General features: G+C 43.2%; 1 protein-coding gene across 1 annotated transcript; it reads left to right on the forward strand.

Moving 5' to 3' along the window:
• Positions 1–472: 472 nt before the first annotated feature.
• Positions 473–9,371, forward strand: SRP9 (signal recognition particle 9). Its single transcript, XM_075204339.1, has 3 exons — positions 473–632; positions 7,131–7,199; positions 8,459–9,371. The coding sequence occupies exons 1-3, from the start codon at positions 561–563 to the stop codon at positions 8,576–8,578; spliced, it is 261 nt and encodes an 86-aa protein (XP_075060440.1). The 5' UTR covers positions 473–560; the 3' UTR covers positions 8,579–9,371.
• Positions 9,372–18,417: the final 9,046 nt, after the last annotated feature.

The raw sequence follows: 18,417 nt of genomic DNA on the forward strand, positions 1-18,417 counted from the left end.
GGTAGCATGTAGCTTATTTAATTGAAATGTGCATTTCATGTGTCCAGACTAACACTAAATTACCCCTACCTTAAAATGGAGCAACTTGTGGAAACATTGTTATAAAACTATACCAAGTAGATCCCCTATAACACACCAGCTGTTGTGGAACTAAAACTCCCAACAAAACCTATACCTGCAAATAACCTGTGGCTGTCCATCTCCAGCTGAGAGTTTTAGCTGCACAACAGCCTTAGTAAACCTCCTGCAGACAATTATTGAAGACATACAGCCCAGTCTAACAATCTTGCATTACCAATATGCACTGTTTGCATTTCTCTGCTATCTACCACTAGACGGCGTGGAACATCCTTACCATAGAGCCGAGAAAGATAGAGCGCCCAAAGTCAGTACCATAGAGTTTCCAATGCTCCGGAAGTGATTCTTCCTATAGTGATCTGTGGTCGTTGCTGATTGGTTGGAGGTCACTGCGGCAGCCAATCGGAAGACTGAACGGTGTGCTGAGTAGTGCTGATGTGTGATCCGGGCTCCTGGTCAGACGTACAGCGCGCGGCCGTATCATGCCGTATCACCGCACCTGGGAGGACTTCTCCCGCGCCGCCGAGAAACTCTACCAGGCCGACCCCATGAAGGTGAGCTCCGGGGCGTCTGTGAGGGGGGTGTTCTGCGGAGAGATCTAGGAGAGATGGGGGGTTCTGCGGAGAGATCTAGGAGGGGGGGGGGGGGGGTTCTGTGGAGAGATCTAGAAGAAGAGGGGGGGTTCTGCGGAGAGATCTAGGAGGGGGGGGTTCTGCGGAGAGATCTAGGAGAGGAGGGGGGGGTTCTGCGGAGAGATCTAGAAGAGGAGGGGGGGGGTTTCTGCTGAGAGATCGAGGAGAGGAGGGGGGTTTCTGCGGAGAGATCTAGGAGAGATGGGGGGGTTTCTGCGGAGAGATCTAGGAGAGATGGGGGGTTTCTGCGGAGAGATCTAGGAGAGATGGGGGGTTCTGCGGAGAGATCTAGGAGAGATGGGGGGTTTCTGTGGAGAGATCTAGGAGAGATGGGGGGTTCTGCGGAGAGATCTAGGAGAGATGGGGGGTTTCTGTGGTGAGATCTAGGAGAGATGGGGGGTTCTGCGGAGAGATCTAGGAGAGATGGGGGGTTCTGCGGAGAGATCTAGGAGAGATGGGGGGTTTCTGTGGAGAGATCTAGGAGAGATGGGGGGTTTCTGTGGTGAGATCTAGGAGAGATGGGGGGTTCTGCGGAGAGATCTAGGAGAGATGGGGGGTTCTGCGGAGAGATCTAGGAGAGATGGGGAGTTCTGCGGAGAGATCTAGAAGAAGAGGGGGGGGTTCTGCGGAGAGATCTAGGAGAGGAGGGGGGTTTCTGCGGAGAGATCTAGGAGAGGAGGGGGGTTTCTGCGGAGAGATCTAGGAGAGATGGGGGGTTCTGCGGAGAGATCTAGGAGAGGAGGGGGGTTTCTGCGGAGAGATCTAGGAGAGGGGGGGGTTCTGCGGAGAGATCTAGGAGAGGAGGGGGTTCTGCGGAGAGATCTAGAAGAAGAGGGGGGGTTCTGCAGAGAGATCTGGGAGAGGAGGGGGGGTTCTGCGGAGAGATCTAGAAGAAGAGAGGGGGGGTTCTGCAGAGAGATCTGGGAGAGGAGGGGGGGTTCTGCGGAGAGATCTAGAAGAAGAGAGGGGGGGTTCTGCGGAGAGATCTGGGAGAGGAGGGGGGTTCCGCGGAGAGATCTGGGAGAGATGGGGGGGGTTCTGCGGAGAGATGGGGGGGTTCTGTGGTGAGATCTAGGAGAGATGGGGGGTTTCTGAGGTGAGATCTAGGAGAGATGGGGGGGTTTCTGCGGAGAGATCTAGGAGAGATGGGGGGTTCTGCGGAGAGATCTAGGAGAGGGGGGGGTTCTGCGGAGAGATCTAGGAGAGGGGGGGTTCTGCGGTGAGATGGGGGGGTTCTGCGGTGAGATCTAGGAGAGATGGGGGTTTCTGCGGTGAGATCTAGGAGAGATGGGGGGGTTTCTGCGGTGAGATCTAGGAGAGATGGGGGGGTTTCTGCAGAGAGATCTAGGAGAGATGGGGGGTTTCTGCGGAGAGATCTAGGAGAGATGGGGGGTTCTGCGGAGAGATCTAGGAGAGATGGAGGGGGTTCTGCGGAGAGATCTAGGAGAGATGGAGGGGGTTCTGCGGAGAGATCTAGGAGAGATGGAGGGGGTTCTGCGGAGAGATCTAGGAGAGATGGGGGGTTTCTGCGGAGAGATCTAGGAGAGATGGGGGGTTCTGCGGAGAGATCTAGGAGAGATGGAGGGGGTTCTGCGGAGAGATCTAGGAGAGATGTGGGGTTCTGCGGAGAGATCTAGGAGAGATGGGGGGTTTCTGCGGAGAGATCTAGGACAGATGTGGGGTTCTGCGGAGAGATCTAGGAGAGATGGGGGGTTTCTGCGGAGAGATCTAGGAGAGATGGGGGGTTTCTGCGGAGAGATCTAGGAGAGATGTGGGGTTCTGCGGAGAGATCTAGGAGAGATGGGGGGTTTCTGCGGAGAGATCTAGGAGAGATGAGGGGGTTCTGCGGAGAGATCTGGGAGAGCAAATACAATGACAATCACCCTATAAAATGTTGCAGTCAGTTTAAAAGATATTTCCACCCACAACTAAATTTTTAGTCCCCAACCCTCCAAAACTAGCAGAATGGAGGCGGTTCCATGCCGGTTGTACTCCTAGATGACCGCTCAGGAGACATGGAATACAAACACTGCTGTTAGTCTGTAACACAGGTGGTGACTGAACATCACTGATGCTCTGTGCACTAATAGTCTATTATAAACTAACACACACTGTTCGCAACTTATATTCCCCTGTTGTCCACACAGAGAGAAGACCTGGTGGGGTGAAATGACTTAGATGGAAATTTCTTTTAAAGTATCAGTGAAGTGAAGCAGCATGTTAGCTTAATGGTTAGCACTTCTGCCTCACAGCGCTGGGGTCATTAGTCCAATTCCCGACCATGGCCTTATCTGTGTGGAGTTTGTATGTTCTTCCCCGTGTTTGCGTGGGTTTCCTCCGGGTGCTCCGGTTTCCGCCCACACTCCAAAAACATACTGGTAGGTTAATTGGCTGCTATCAAAATTGACCCTAGTCTCTGTCTGTCTGTGTATGTTAGGGAATTTAGACTGTAAGCTCCAATGGGGGCAGGGAATGATGTGAATGAGTTCTCTGTACAGTGCTGCGGAATCAGTGGCGCTATATAAATGGTGATGATGATGAAGGCCCCTGGCCTGTTAATAGATCTTCAAGCTGCAATGTGCTAATATAATAGAGATCACAGGTGTTTTAGTGAATGTTTTGAAATGTGTTTATACTATGATGATGATCAATATCACATTTAATACGGCTTACAAGGGTTTGACAACTGGATGTAAAACTCTTAATTCTTTGAGGCCGTTCTAAGGGCCATCTGGAAATTATAAGAAGCCAGATGAGATTTGAGCTCATTGAGAGGCTTAAAAATGATCCTCATAAGTCAGAGGTAAGTTATTAGGAAGTAATGGATTTATCTGTTCTTCAGCAAAACAAACTAATATTTCCCTTGCAAGACCATCAGACTCTGTATGTCAGATGATGGACAGGTCATCTTAGTGTTTTACCTGGTTTTAAGATGAATTAGGTCTTGTTTCCGGTTAGTGGGCCTGGCAGGATGATAGAAGCCGTGAGATCAGCTGTACAAGCTTAAGATTTCAGTAAGCTGTATGTGCAACAGGATTTTATCTTCTCGTTCTCAGTTAGTGCGCGGTTATTAGCAGAAAGCCCCCATCCTCCTAGCCAAGGCTAAACATTGGGCTGTTTCTAAATTCTGTTTTAGTATATATTTAATTTCGATACTAGAGCTATTCAATGTGTTATGTGCACAACAAACAATTTGATTCAAATTGTTCAGTTCTGGATCTATTGAGATACATGTTATTGTGTCATGGTGTTCTTTAAACTGCCACAGTGCTTTTTCGTTTTCCTATACTAAGTAGGGAAGCAGGGGTTTGGTAGGCAAATCCTAGCTGCGTTGGCTCTCTGAGGTGATGAGTTTTGTGGAGGGCCAGAATTTGGGCCTATAAATCCCACTTGCCCTGCCAGCATCCTTGGTGCCACTGTGTGTGTGCTGCCATTATAAACCTCATCGCAGGGGGAGAATGAGAAGTCCGCTCCTCCGTCATCCGCCATATAGTCCATATGCTTATGGTTGTCATAGCATATCTTTGAGCCTGCCCGCAAGTAATGCGCCATTGAAAGCCAATTATGTCTCACGCCCTCTACTTTGTGCAATATGCAAGTCTACTATACACAAAAGGCTTAATATGGACGTCTTTTTGGTGCACAGTACAGAAATGCATATCTTACGCGCCCCCCCAAAAAATCTGTATTATTCATCATTATCATCATCACCATTTATTTATATAGCGTCACTAATTCCGCAGCGCTGTACAGAGAACTCGCTCACATCAGTCCCTGCCCCATTGGAGCTTACAGTCTGAATTTCCAGACAGACAGACATAGAGAGAGAGAGAGAGAGAGTAGGGTCAATTTGTTAACAGCCAAGTATGTTTTTGGAGTGGTAGGAAACCGGAGCACCTGGAGGAAACCCACGCAAACACGGGGAGAACATACAAACTCCACACCGATAAGGCCATGGTCGAGAATTGAACTTACGACCTGAGTGCTGAGAGGCAGAAGTGCTAACCACTAAGCCACCGTGCTGCCTATTATTATCCTTTATCGGGTGCTACAAAGGGTTTGCAGCACCGTACAGAGAGCATAAAACAGAACATAACATTACAGGACATAATAAAAACACTGCAGTTGAAATCCTTGAATAGACACACAGGGCAATAAAGTATAAGGATATTCCAGAACACTATCAAACTAAAAAAGTGAAGGAGGAGAGGTGGGGGAATGAACCAGAGCAAGCTGAACCTGTGCCCAGGAGTGTGGGCGCCACTGATAGGATCTGGGCCAAGGATTGTCTGTTTATAGCCCATCCATTTACGTGTTGATCTGCTGTGAGTCTTAAAGCTTACAGTGAACCTCAGTGGATAATATGTCCTAATATCAGGGGGAGATTATAAAACACAATCTTTCAAACATGTTGCCCCCAGCCTTGTAGTTTGAAATACTTTGTCTCAGCTGTGCAGTAATGGGATTTAAAAGGCTGATATAAAGTAGGCAGCGGAAACCAAAGTCTAATCTCTCACTGTAGATCATTTTAATCAGTCTAAAAATAATATAGTTACTATGGAGACCTAATATGTCTGAACTGTGCAGTTTTGTGGATTACTGTAAATTCCCACCTATCTGCAACTAGTGAGTTAAAACGTGTACCCTGTAATTCAGAACCTCTTACTGTTTCACAGTCCCAGCATGCGTGCTTTATACTGTTTATTTTGTCCGATATGTCTACTCCGTTCATAATGTCTCCATACATCACCACCAGGACAATATAAGAGATCTAAAAAGTGCATTCCTGCGTTCCTAGTGGCATATCAATGCGATTGTTCTGAAAATTCATTTTCTATTCCACATCTGCTGTTTTAGATAATCAATTAAGAATTGGATGGTGAAACTTTCCCACTGGTTAATTTTCTGTGCATGGGGAAATTTGCAATTCTGGCTCCTGTACATTTCCAAAAATGTTCATAAATGCAGTAGTTAATGGGCTGTTGCCCCATTTAAACCCACTTGTGAAAATGTGCAACTCATCTCCTTGTTCTTCTGGGCTCCTGTTATGTCCGTTATATGAAGTGCTTACTCGACTAGTGACGGCTTAACGACAAACACTGCTCAGTACGCTGGAATCATCTGCAGCCAGTCTGCCATGTAACCGCTGTGAGCAGCAAAGTCTGACATCAGATAGTCATGTGTTCATACTTTACTGACCTCTACAGGTCACCGGCAGAGTGACTGACTCGTCGTGATATGTCACTATTAAACGCAAGAAAGTGGTGTTATACCATGGACTGTCATTGCCTGTTGGCGGAAACGCTCATTACAGTCTAAACATTTAACTGTTATATTGGCAGAACTCTTTAGATTAAGCCTAGTGGACATCATTTAGAATTAGGAGCAGGACGCACCATGTTTGAATGCAAGGGGTGCAAATGTGTTTATTTTTCTTTTGCATGCTGGGAAAATGATTTTGCATATAGCACACACATACTGGACAGCTTTATTTTTACATTGCAATTTAGACTTTATCTAGGGCATGCCCAACTCTAAATCCACACATTTTAAACCCACCGCTCCTGCAGTACAACATGGATTTGCCAAAGTGCAGACTTGCTCTTCCCCCTCCCCAAATGATGTTTTCTAAATGAGGCAGGTATTGCACCTAGCTTTTCTGTTTCCCTTCTAGAGTCTAAAAACATGAGCGTTACTATTTTTACTTAGTCTTCTGCTAATAAAACTATGGAGGTTCCACCCAGTGGACCAATGACACCTGTGGGGTACTGTATCACCTGCCTTGCTCTGCTCTCTAGGAAATGCATGGAGGATTTTGGTGCAGAGCGGGTCTGCTGTAACTGTGTGTGATGGAAGCAGATGGAACATGTGCCTGAGACTTCACCAACACACCACAGACCCGCCTACAACCAAAATTACCCAGGCACTAGTGCAGTGCAAGCAGCATCCTGATGGGGGCGGCATCTCCTCTGATTCTTTGACTATAGGCAGTATCTGTTAAATTGATAATTCTGTCCACGTAGCTCCAAAAATGAGCTTATTAATATCTGAATATAAATATAAGTGATCGCACTGTGTGAACTCAAACTGTCTACGGATTTACTACATGCCTGATAATGTTCCATTTGGAATGTCAGGTTTGTTTGTGCCAGTGCATGATGTGGTAGGATGGTTGTCTGATTGTGATATGAGCGATATCCGCTGTGGTCTGTTCTGGATCTTGGTGTGCCGTTTAAACACGGTGTTTGGAGGCGGGATGCCGTGAGCCTTAGTCTCTAGAAATGCCCTTCATAATACCAGCCTCCCAAGTTGGTCTTACAGGGTCCTCAAATGGTGGGTGGTAACTCTCTCCCCCGTTTATTGTATATAACTTAGATGCACAAGTGCAGGTTCTAATGCATTTTTTTTCTCTTTCCATAGGTCCGTGTCATGCTGAAATACAGGCACTGCGATGGGAGCTTACGTATCAAAGTCACAGACGATGTAGTGGTAAGAAATGCTGTTGTGTGCTGAAATATGATATACACTATACTATGGGGGGAATTCCATTGACCGCGAGATATTTTTTTAACACCGCGTTAAGTCTTTTTAACGCTGTTTTTTTTTTTTTTTTATCCTTTTCGAGCGGGTTAACTTTACCCGCGATTCAATTCCATTTTTAATGCTCCTCTTTTTTTCATGAGACGGTCCTCTCGCGCTCCAGTAGACGGTCATGAAAGTATAGGGTGTGCGAGAGGCAGACGCATAAAAAGCTGTTCAATTGTTTTTTAACGCGGCGCATTCAACAGGCCAATAAGCTGTTTTATCTCGCACCTTCTTGGGGTGTGATTAAAAATAAAAAACTAAGAAAACTATTTGAAATCATGTAATAATGGAAAGAAAAATAAAAAAAAAATATGTTTATCAGTAATGCCTAACATGTAAAAGTTGATTTTCTTGTGAGAAAATAATGGAAAAAAACCATATAAAAATCACTAATTAAATATATTTATGTATGTTTTTGGTACAAATATGTATGTACTAATGTGTTTTGACATGGTATAGATGATTCTATAGTAAAATAAATAGTTAAATAAAAAAAATATGCTCACGAAAGTACTGTAATGTAGCTATTAAATAGAATGGTTGTGTAATGCAAACTAATGTATGCCAATCTTTTTTTTTTTTTTGTGTTATATACGACTGCGTTAAAACTCCCCTAAAAACTCGCAAACACAATGATTAACGCGCCGGGGCAGCGTTCCCTCTTTTTCAATTGAATTGCACCAGTTTTCATGCTTCGTTAACTAAAAACTGTCGCTATAGCAGTTAAAAACCCGCGTGTGATTTTTTTTTTTTGTTTTTGTTTGTTTGTTTGTTTAGCGCTGCAGGAAAAAAAAACTTGCAGTCAATTGAATACCCCCCTATATATATATCTCACTCCCAACTTTAAATTATCATCATCATATATATATATAAAGCGTCACTAATTCCGCAGCGCTGTACAGAGAACTCGCTCACATCAGTCCCTGCCCCATTGGAGCTTACAGTCTAAATTCCCCAACATATATTATATGGTTATTAAAGGCCAGAGGTGTTCCATGACCATATAGAGACTAGGGCGGGTCACGGATCTTTGAGGTGACCTGTAGTGACCTTGGTATCTAAACAGACGTAGGTATAAGCTCACAATGAGATTGTATCAAGCTTGTCCTGGCTCCTCCGGCCGTGCACTATAAGTAGGTGATGTATTTTCCCGTCTCTTCCAGTGTTTGCTGTACAGTACAGACCAGGCTCAGGACGTAAAGAAGGTAGAGAAGTTCCATAGTCAGCTGATGCGACTAATGGTCGCTAAGGAATCCCGCAGCTCTGCCATGGAAACAGACTGAATCTCGGACTTCTAGAAAAGGAAACCAGAGATCCCATCTACGTGTATATTATTTTTATTTTTGTCCACCAGGAAAGAGAAAATGACTTTGCTAAAACGAGAAACCGGAGGGAAAGATTGACGCACCCAAAAAATCAATCCTATTTTTCTCATGTACCCGCAATGTCGGAGAGTCTTGAAACTTCTATTCTTTCATTCAAAAGCCTCTATTTATTTTTTGGGAAGTGACGCAAGATGTTCAAGTTCTCCTGTGGACGCCTGTTGTTGTTTTGGTTTTTTACCCCCCAAAATATATAAGGTTTAGGCAGCAATGTAAATATAATTGAGGATGTGGTTTTTTTTTTTTTTGGTTTTTTTTTTAAACAAAAACAAACTATATACAGAGAATTTGACATGCGAGAAATATTGTTGCAAAAAGACATCTGCCTTATGGAGTGTTCCAGGTTTATTTTCAAATACATTAAATGGTATAAAAATATATACAACTTCAATTTTTTGTTTCCCCCTTCCTGTCACACACGATCCTGCGTTGCATATACAATCTGTCATTTCTGTGAGCTGTGTTTATATGTATGGACTGTCGTGCATTCCTCTCTGCTTGAAATGTTTAACCACATGTTATAGAACTCGGAATGATGTCTCATAAACTTGTGTCATGGTAGATGTATTGTATGCTGAGAGAGGGGAGGGGATGAAACCACAACGCTTGGTTCATCCGGAGATCGCTGGGCTGTGGGTGTCTGAGTTTTTATGATACAGGGTTAACCTGCAATAAACTTGAAACTAAAATAGAACTTCTTTTCACATACTGTAGCTGTCTGTATATTTTGTTGCCCTAAAATCAGGAATCTCGTTGACACCATGTTTAGGAAAACTGATTAGCTGGAGAGTTAGAGGGAAGTGCAGAACTACAGAAGCCAAATGTGTAATACAACTCCCAACAGATCTACCTCCTTTACCAGTCCACCTATAACTGCTTAAGCTGCAGTATCAGTGAGCTATATACATAGAGGCCTTCACACTCACAAGAAACCACTCCGGGGGCTCAGACTGCCCTCTTAAAACTACAGTACCCCCTGGCGCATTATAGCTCCCTCTACACTTCATGCTGCAACGTGCAGCCGATTTTCCTGGGGCTTCGTGATTAGACCCCCAGGGCTGTGTGATGTTTTGAAGAGGGGTCTGAGGAGTACCAATGAGAAGCTACAATCCTGTACATCTGATTGGTCCTCCTTCTCAAACACCCTTTCTGGAGATAGTTTAAAGTGGTGACCGCAAATGTCCACCACTTTATGATGGGGAGAGGTTTTCAGCTACTGGCTCTGGTGCCTAGCCCGGAGTTTTGAAAATCAATTAAGCCACATGTTCACCTTGATAACTGGAACATGAAAAGCAAATGCGATTGGTGGAGTGGTTAATTTAAAAGATCTAGCGGTTAAAAGCAACAATGACACATTTAAATAGCAAGTTAAGTTCAGCTGTCAACCTAGCAGACAGCGGAGAAGTAGGATGAGAAAGAGCTCAGAGAGGTGTTCTAAAGCTCTGCTCACTGCATAATGTGCTATGTGCCTGTGGTTTCCATGGTAGTCCAGAATCATAAATCCTTAATAGCAGCTTAAATGGAAAATGGTAAATACCAACATTCTTGCTAAAGTCTGTGATTCATGTTAAAAAAATAAAGTTTTATTTTCTTTTTCACAGTATTACTGGTACGAGCTATGGTACATTAATTAAAAAATAACAAAATGTTAAGTGTGTTTGGCCTCTAACGTATTTTAAGTATTGATCATTGTTCTGTACCAAAAGCAGACTAAAGAGGGATGGCTTTCATTTTGCTTACAGTGGAGATGCCTCCACATTTATGAACATTAAATTGTTTAATTGCATCTATGTACTTTGGGTTTAAAAAAAAAAAAAATATTGTGTCTGTTAAATTTCCATAAAATGTGATGCACAAAGCTGTGCATCAATTTAATAGACAAGGGGAAATCCTAGTAGGTGTAACAATTATAGGTATAGTCTGTAGCCTCCAATGTAGATATCTGACCACCTTTACACATCCCCTAAGACTTCTGTAGCTTTGGAATAGGCAGATTCTTCTAAAACTGATGGAAATCAGCTGTATATGAGCATAAGAAAGTAGTTACGGCAACAAACAAATTCTAATGCTTTTTTTTTTTTGTTTAACTCCTACAACAATATAGTTAGTGAAATAACTTAAAAAAAAAAAAAAAGTGAAGTCAGGATAATGTGATTAAAATCATCACGTTATTGGCTTTAGTCTTTATAATGTAACTGGTGTAGTAATCTGTTTAATACGTGGTGATATTTCTGCTATAACTAGTGGAGAAAATGATTCCTTATTACACAGTTGTTTAGTATTATAATGTTATAGTGGTGATTCTGCCACTGCATACAGGGTTTTGCAGCTTTTAGCTTAGTTGTACATTGCTACAGCCTTTTCTTAAATGCTCAGCCTTCCCCAATATAACAGCAGTGTCCCAGCTCTCGTGTGCGGCCAGGAACTCGGGCCCTCGCCTTTTGGTATCTGAAGAGGGGACAATCTGACCTTGGGGCTGGAATGAAAAGCTGATGCGGGTTGGAGGGTCGCTTGCTAGATTCTCAGGTGAGTAGTGAAATACCCAATGGTTACTTACTGTCCACAGTCGTCTTCTATGCCGGTATCTTCAGGTCCGGCCAACAGGTGGAAGTATTGCCCTGGGGATGCTTTATACAGAGTCAGTGAAATGAATTGAGCTTGCTGAAGGTGTCACTGGTGCACTCGCTGAACTGCATGTTTAGTGTGATTGACAGAGTGCAACCAAACAGCCCACATCATCTCCCCACCTGTCCATTGGAAATCTCCCCGACACCAACCGGTAATGGAAGAAAAATAGTGTCCCAAATAACTTGTACATCAGTGTTCTCATGGAAAACTCGGGTGTTCAGATTTTGGATTCAGTGCCAGATGCAGTTTATTGGGCACCGGTGACCTTACTGGGACACAGGGTAGTTTCAGGAACATTCGTTCACCCCTGAAAGTGGCTGACGCCTCTGTGTGTATAGGACTGATGCGCTTTACCTGCCTCCCATACAGCAGGTGTCAATATTTTGACATTCCTGCTGTTAGAGCATTATTACTATCAGAGTCCTCCATCATATACAGTATAATAATGTTGGGGGCACAGGGTTGTACTGCAAACATGGCCAAAGGCTAAACCAGCGCCTCCATCCATGAGTCCTGTTACAGCATCACACATGGAGTACGGCCACGTTGAATGAGTTCTGAACGCTCTCTGTCGGTTCAAGCAGCTAAACTTCTTGATTGTAACCTGAACGTGTACTCGCATGACTGAGTTTATGTAACGTCTTGTGATTTTGTTTCTCTACCCGATCCTTGTACTTCCAGATAACACTGACAGAAATAAAACATCCAATACACAAAGGTTACATAAAAATTAAACAATATATTTTGAATTAAACATGTTAATTTGTATCTCGGGCTCTCTGAACTTACCCCTTACACCATATGGTCATTGTAACCAAGTAGAAAATACAGAATAATTGTTAATCATGAGGTCTAGGAGATGTTCATGGTCTATGAATGAGAACCGTCATCCGCCACGCCACTGATTACAGCCAGGGAGATATTATAACGGCGCATCAGATGTAAGTGTGAGACAGGATTTAATGTTAAGAACTGTACCCGATACTAGACTACATTTTGAGTGGCTATTTTAAGCATTGCGACGGCACCGATACCACTCACATAAGTGGGAAATTAGTTCAGCTCATTGGTGATGCCATTCAGTGAGCATTCTGTTGGCAGCATCCCGTCAACATCACCAGAGTGGGAGATGGGTGTTTACGCTCTTAAAATCGGCCGGAAATTGGGGGTATGTACAACTGTGTTCAAGAGGTTCTAAAGAAACATTTCCATGTGAATCGGGGTGTAAGTACAGTCTGGCTATACCAGTGTTGGCTAACCTGTGACACTCCAGGTGTGGAACTACAAGTCCCAGCATACCCTTCCAGCAATAAGCTGCTATATATTGGCAAAGCATGCTGGGACTTGTAGTTTCACAACACCTGGAGTGTCGCAGGTTAGCCAACACTGGGCTATACATTACTTACCATATGCAGACAGACACAGCACACTGCCACTATGCAATATAAGGTCCAGAACACATAGGTAAAAACAAATATTAAATACATTAACACCTCTTAATACTATAATTCTTAATAAAAATACATATTTCAGGATGTTATTAATGCGTACTGTACATACCATGCATTTTTACAGTTTGTCTTAATTGCAGACACATGTAGCACGCATACACATTTGTCTTCACTATCACTCGGCACTGAGACCTGCCCTGTAGCTGGTGAAAGTTATATGATAGATGCTCAGAGCTGAAATTGGACAGTTGTACATGACCTGGACCTCGGCTTGTCCTTACTGTACACTGTTTACATGCGTCCGCCTATTCCCTCCCCCGTTACGCTTTTTAACTCGTAGGCTGTCGGAAGTGTCACTTGCGTTTGGACATGAATTGCTGGCACTGGCATTCTCCAGAGTAATGTCTGTTTATGAGCATGCGCAGACCATTTCATGCAAAATATGACACGCCACGGTACTGACGTCCAGAGATGACTGAGGCCCACTGTGCGCAGGTGATAGGAGCACTTTAAGAATCATCAACATAAAAATAGTTCCCATGAGGTGAAAAGAATAGACAGCGGTGTGAAACAAAGTACAATGCTATAGTTTAATACATTGGAAGAAGTAATTATCTCCCTTTATGGTGATTTATTTCGCTTGCACTTTTTACTGTCTGCCTGATAATAATCGCTGAGGAATCTGCTGGTCTCAATTTCCAGTTACGTTTCCCGGAGACCAATACATTTGCAGCAGTGAAAGTGGCTGCATTTCTGCTGTGTCCCCTGCGACCGGCATTCGTTTCTGCTGAGTATTCTGATCTGTTCCTCTGTGTGACGGAGACGCTGCTTATTTTATTTACTGAACAATGGAACTGACCCAGAAGACCAGCCTTAGGGACCTGGCTCTCAGCAGTCTGATGAACAGAGATCTCAGGGCTGACGTCCAAACTCTGATGCTGGGAAAAGGATTCTGCCTAGCGGAGCGGTTTCTCATAATACTCCATCGCTGGGTACAGGGATAATTTAAAAGGGGGATTTGCCTGAGCCTCACTAGAACAGGGGTACCATTAGACTTTTCGAATATTTCATCATAAATAGGAGCATCAATCGCAGGCCCCTTGTCTCCAACAAAGATAAGTGACCCCCTTGTTTTAAAGAGGATACAGTTTTTACTTACATTGCTTATCCAAATGCAATTGTAGCCTAACAGACCTAATCCTTCCCCTTATATTCCCACAAGCCCTAAATCAGAAGTTCGGGGCCACTTTAATGTAATCATATCCCTGGAACAACGTGTTAACTTGACATTCCACTGCAGTTACTTACAGTGTCGGACTGGGGCATGAAGGGCCCAACGGGGGACTGCAATACTAGGGGCCCACCAGATGGGGTGTGGTCAGCCAACATAGAGGCGGGACCTGACACTAGAGGGGGAGTGGTCAGTCCACGAAGGACAGCTAGCACCTTAGTGTAGTATATAAAGCATACAGTGTGTGTATAAAGAATACACAGTCTTGACCTGCCCCTTAGATTGGGCAGAACAGTCACCAAAAAGCAGGATTGTCCCACTAGACGAGGCTTGGCTAACCTGTGGTACTCTAGGTGTTGTGAAACTACAAGCCCCAGCATGCTTTGCCAATATATAGCAGCTTATTGCTGTAAGGGTATGCTGGGACTTGTAGTTTCACAACACCTGGAGTACCACAAGTTAGCCAACCTTGCACTAGACTCAGAACATTGAACAGACTGTCCTACCTGTTCTTGTCACTTTTACCACCTGTAGCTGCTGGTTTCTTTAGTTGCGGCTTGTCTGGATCCTGCAATGTTGAGGGCCATATTTGGAAAAAATAATGAGTACATTTAGAAACGCCAACCATCCCTGCCATTAAATCAACAGCACCCACATTTAATAATTAGACCTCTGTGCAGCCCCCCCTCACTATAGTTTAGTATAGTCAGCCCCCCTATAGTTTAGTATAGATAGGCAGCCCCCCTATACCACACAGTAGTGCCCCCAAAACAATGTTATGCCACACAGTAGTGCCCCAAATGTGATGCCACATAGTGCCCCCATTGATATGCCACACAGTAGTGCACCAAAGTTATGCCATATAGTACCCCCAATGTTATGCCACCCAGTAGTGCCCCAAATGTTATGCCACGCAAGTGACCACAATTCACACACACACACACACACACACACACACACAATATATATATGTATATATATATATATATATATATATATATATATAATATAAATAAATGGTTAAAGAATATACTTAACTTACCTATATGTTGGTATTGCTGCAGGGCAGGCTCTGTTCCTTTTCCCTTCTTCAAACGGCGGGAAGATCAGCTGACAGGGGGAGGGGGCGGGTCACATGATCGCAGCTGCGATCGCAAATGAGCAGCGGGGAGGCCGGCTCCTCGTGAGGGGCCTCCAGGTAAGCTCCGCCCATGGGTAAAAGGGGTGTGTGGCCGTACGGTAGCCGGGCTTACTGGTGGTTTAACTAATGGAATTTGATACAGGTGAAAAGACTTCAGTCATTTGAGTTACTGTGACATCACTGGCCCTACCCCTGTGCAAGAATTAACCAATCCCTGCAGTGTTTTTCTGAAAAGTAACACTAGCAGGCTGTCATTCCTTCATTGCCTTCTCGATTAAGGAAACACATCCTTCTTAACAACCTGCTGCAAACTAGCATGGTGTACACTTACATGTAAAAAATACCAGTTATTTCATTTATATATTTTCAGCTCAGTAATACACAGCATTTTATATATATTTGTAGCAGGTGTAAGTATGTGGGTGTTAGCTGGCAGTGTACCTACCTCCTGCTCAAAGTTCAACCAGGCTGACTTAGTCTCTACACATTCCTGGGCTATGTGGGTTAGAAAGAATGTGCAAGGGCCCTTGCAAATGCAATTTTGAAAAACAGTTCAACAGTACGACATCACAAATACATCAATATAATTCATGGTTGTAATAAATGAGCCAATCTCTTGACAAAGTCCATTACTTTATTGAATGCGTCCAGCACAGACTTTGCAGTTGCAATAATTGGGCTGACTAACACAAAAATAGTGTACTTTTCCATGGTCAAAGTTCCACTTATCACGTCCAAAGAATCGCCCAATTCAATGGAAGGTTTGGTGAGTCGGAAAGTTGGATGAAAAACTTTGAACACTGCTGATTCTCCTGTTTGTTTGTGATACTAACGGCAGCTATTGTAGAAGTAGTATGCACTGTTAGCCTATGACTGGGAGGGTGTACTGATCCTCACTGAACCACAAGTAACAACATGCCCACCAAGCCATTGCTTTCCAGTGCTTGCTGAAACAGAAAGTTCCACAACAGCAAACAAAACACATATTTCAAAACACAGTGTAATTGAATAAAACACAGCAACTCCTTGTTCACCACTTAAATATCAAATAAAATCTTATGGGAAATTGTTCTGTGTTTTGTTATCCAATGGGAGAGAAAAAAACCTGCCTTTTTGTAGCGCTCGGGCTGTTACTAAGTTTTTTTAGGGGTTGGGGTGTCATTCGGGCCACTTATTTTATTACGTATTCAGATTGAGGAGCTTTTTTCTCTTTGCCCTATACCATACTTGCCAGCTCTCCCGGAATGCCCGGGAGACTTCCAGACTCCTGGGAGTACTGACAATTCTCCCACAACTGCCCACTTCCTAGCAAAGTCGGCAGATTTGAAGCCTCCATGATGCGATTCTCCGGGAATCGCATCATTGTGGCCAAACGCCCCCCCTCCCCGTACTAAAGTGACACGTTTGCATCATTACATCACAGGAGACGGAGCCAAATGAAATCAATAAAATCAATAAAATTGCAATTTTGAAGTGAAAAGAAGATTTTTAATAATAGGCACCTTAAAAACAGCTTGGGGAAGAAGGACAAGCTGTCTAGATGGAATTGGGGCGATATCTATATTTTTTTAATAATAACAGAGGTGTTACGCACCTAGGTATACGTGACATGTTTGTGTGAAAGTGTCAATCAGTACAAACCCTGGTTTGTCTAAAAAAAATACAGAAAATCTGCATAATTATCTCATCTCATTAATAAATACCAAATCCTGGTTTAGTTCAAGAGCTGACACTCTTAGGAAATCTTCAGTTACTCCCTGGTTTATCCCAAAACACAATCACAACCTACATTAATAAATAGTTAATATTCACTGTACAGATGTTGCATTATAAAGAAAAACATACCTAGTCACATGTGAATGCTTTAAGAAAACAAAGACAGAACGCTTATTGAATAAAGATGGTGATAACAAATTGAAATACACATTTTTTTGCATTTATATTATTGTATTTAAAATAAAACAGAAATATACCACAGAAACATAATAATTACACTTGCATACTTTTTCAGGTATTCTGGGGGAAAGCTAGAAGATGGACAGTTTTCAGTAGCAAACTGTTTATAAAATCATTCCATCCCATTTAAAACCTTGTTCTTTCTTGCTCGAACCCCCTTCTCTGTGACATCACTGCAAGAGGTATGCTAATCTGTTTTACAATTGTTTATTTGCCCTTTTTCAAAGAATAGTTCTAGTAAAGATTATATTATATATTATTTCTGCTAAACATGGTACTATTTTCTGTACATATGCATATGAAACAAGATTATGTTACATTGAGCCTTTGGGGAGATAAATTATCTGTACAGGTTCCTAATGTAGCATGTATATATCACTGACACACACATGTTAGTTTCAGTGTTTGCAAATTTATACAGAGGTCTTCACAAACTTGTATTATGGGAAGTATTGCTTTTATCTATTATATTCCCAATAATGAATATACACTGAACTTTGAGTGCTCTTTCTAGCCAAAGGTATTTGAAGCTTTCTATGGACTGGGAATAAACAAAAGGGTTCACTGCAACTTCAGATTTTGGGACTGATCAGGAACACATTAACATAATATTTTCCTAGTTATCCAGATTAGACTATACTTAAAATGAGTATTTTCTTATATGACATATAAGTTAACATGAATTACAATGGGATTCAGGCACACTTGAGCTTGCATCCCACCTTCTCCCAAAGTATCACAAGCAGTTTCAGGCATTACACGTGAGCTAAAGTAACAAGTGTAGTAATATATAGAATTTGAACTTGAACTTTACTTTCCATGGGGGAGGAGGGGGGGCATAGGAAAAAGTCCTGTTCTTGGTTTTGTGAAATGATGAAGAATGGCTTGTAGCTAAAATGTATCATGTATTGGGGAATTGAATAGTCCCTGATATGTTGAGCAAGAGCTAGCACTCTACGGCTTGGAGATAATCACTCTCCTGCTCCTCTGATCTCTGTAACACCTATCCTGACCCTCCTGCATCAGCTTATCACTGTTATAAATAAATGTCCCTTGTCTCTGTATCACTAGACAGGAATATTACACAGATTACAGTTACTTTGCTCAGGCTACCCGGCTTTACAGTTTCACTCAATAGTTTTCGGCTTGGCACACCGTCAGCCCAGCATGCCTATAAAAGTACTCAATGTCTCTGCAGCTCCTAAAACACTGAATGAGTGACATAATCCCACTGTCAGGAGCCGCGGCGGCCACGGGCAACTTTCGCGACTCTCCGCCCCTGGTCTCTGGCGTCCCGGCCGTCGCTATGACGACCGGGACATCATTTCCGGCC

This window comes from Mixophyes fleayi, chromosome 3, assembly GCF_038048845.1.
Source record: "Mixophyes fleayi isolate aMixFle1 chromosome 3, aMixFle1.hap1, whole genome shotgun sequence".
Lineage (NCBI taxonomy): Eukaryota > Metazoa > Chordata > Amphibia > Anura > Limnodynastidae > Mixophyes > Mixophyes fleayi.

What these genes read in the sequence shown, in the direction of transcription:
- SRP9 (XM_075204339.1), top strand. Translation starts at nt 561, where the DNA reads ATGCCGTATCACCGCACCTGGGAGGACTTCTCCCGCGCCGCCGAGAAA. An exon ending in ACCAGGCCGACCCCATGAAG is followed by an intron (nt 633 to 7,130) that starts GTGAGCTCCGGG and finishes CTCTTTCCATAG; the next exon opens with GTCCGTGTCATGCTGAAATA. An exon ending in AAGTCACAGACGATGTAGTG is followed by an intron (nt 7,200 to 8,458) that starts GTAAGAAATGCT and finishes CGTCTCTTCCAG; the next exon opens with TGTTTGCTGTACAGTACAGA.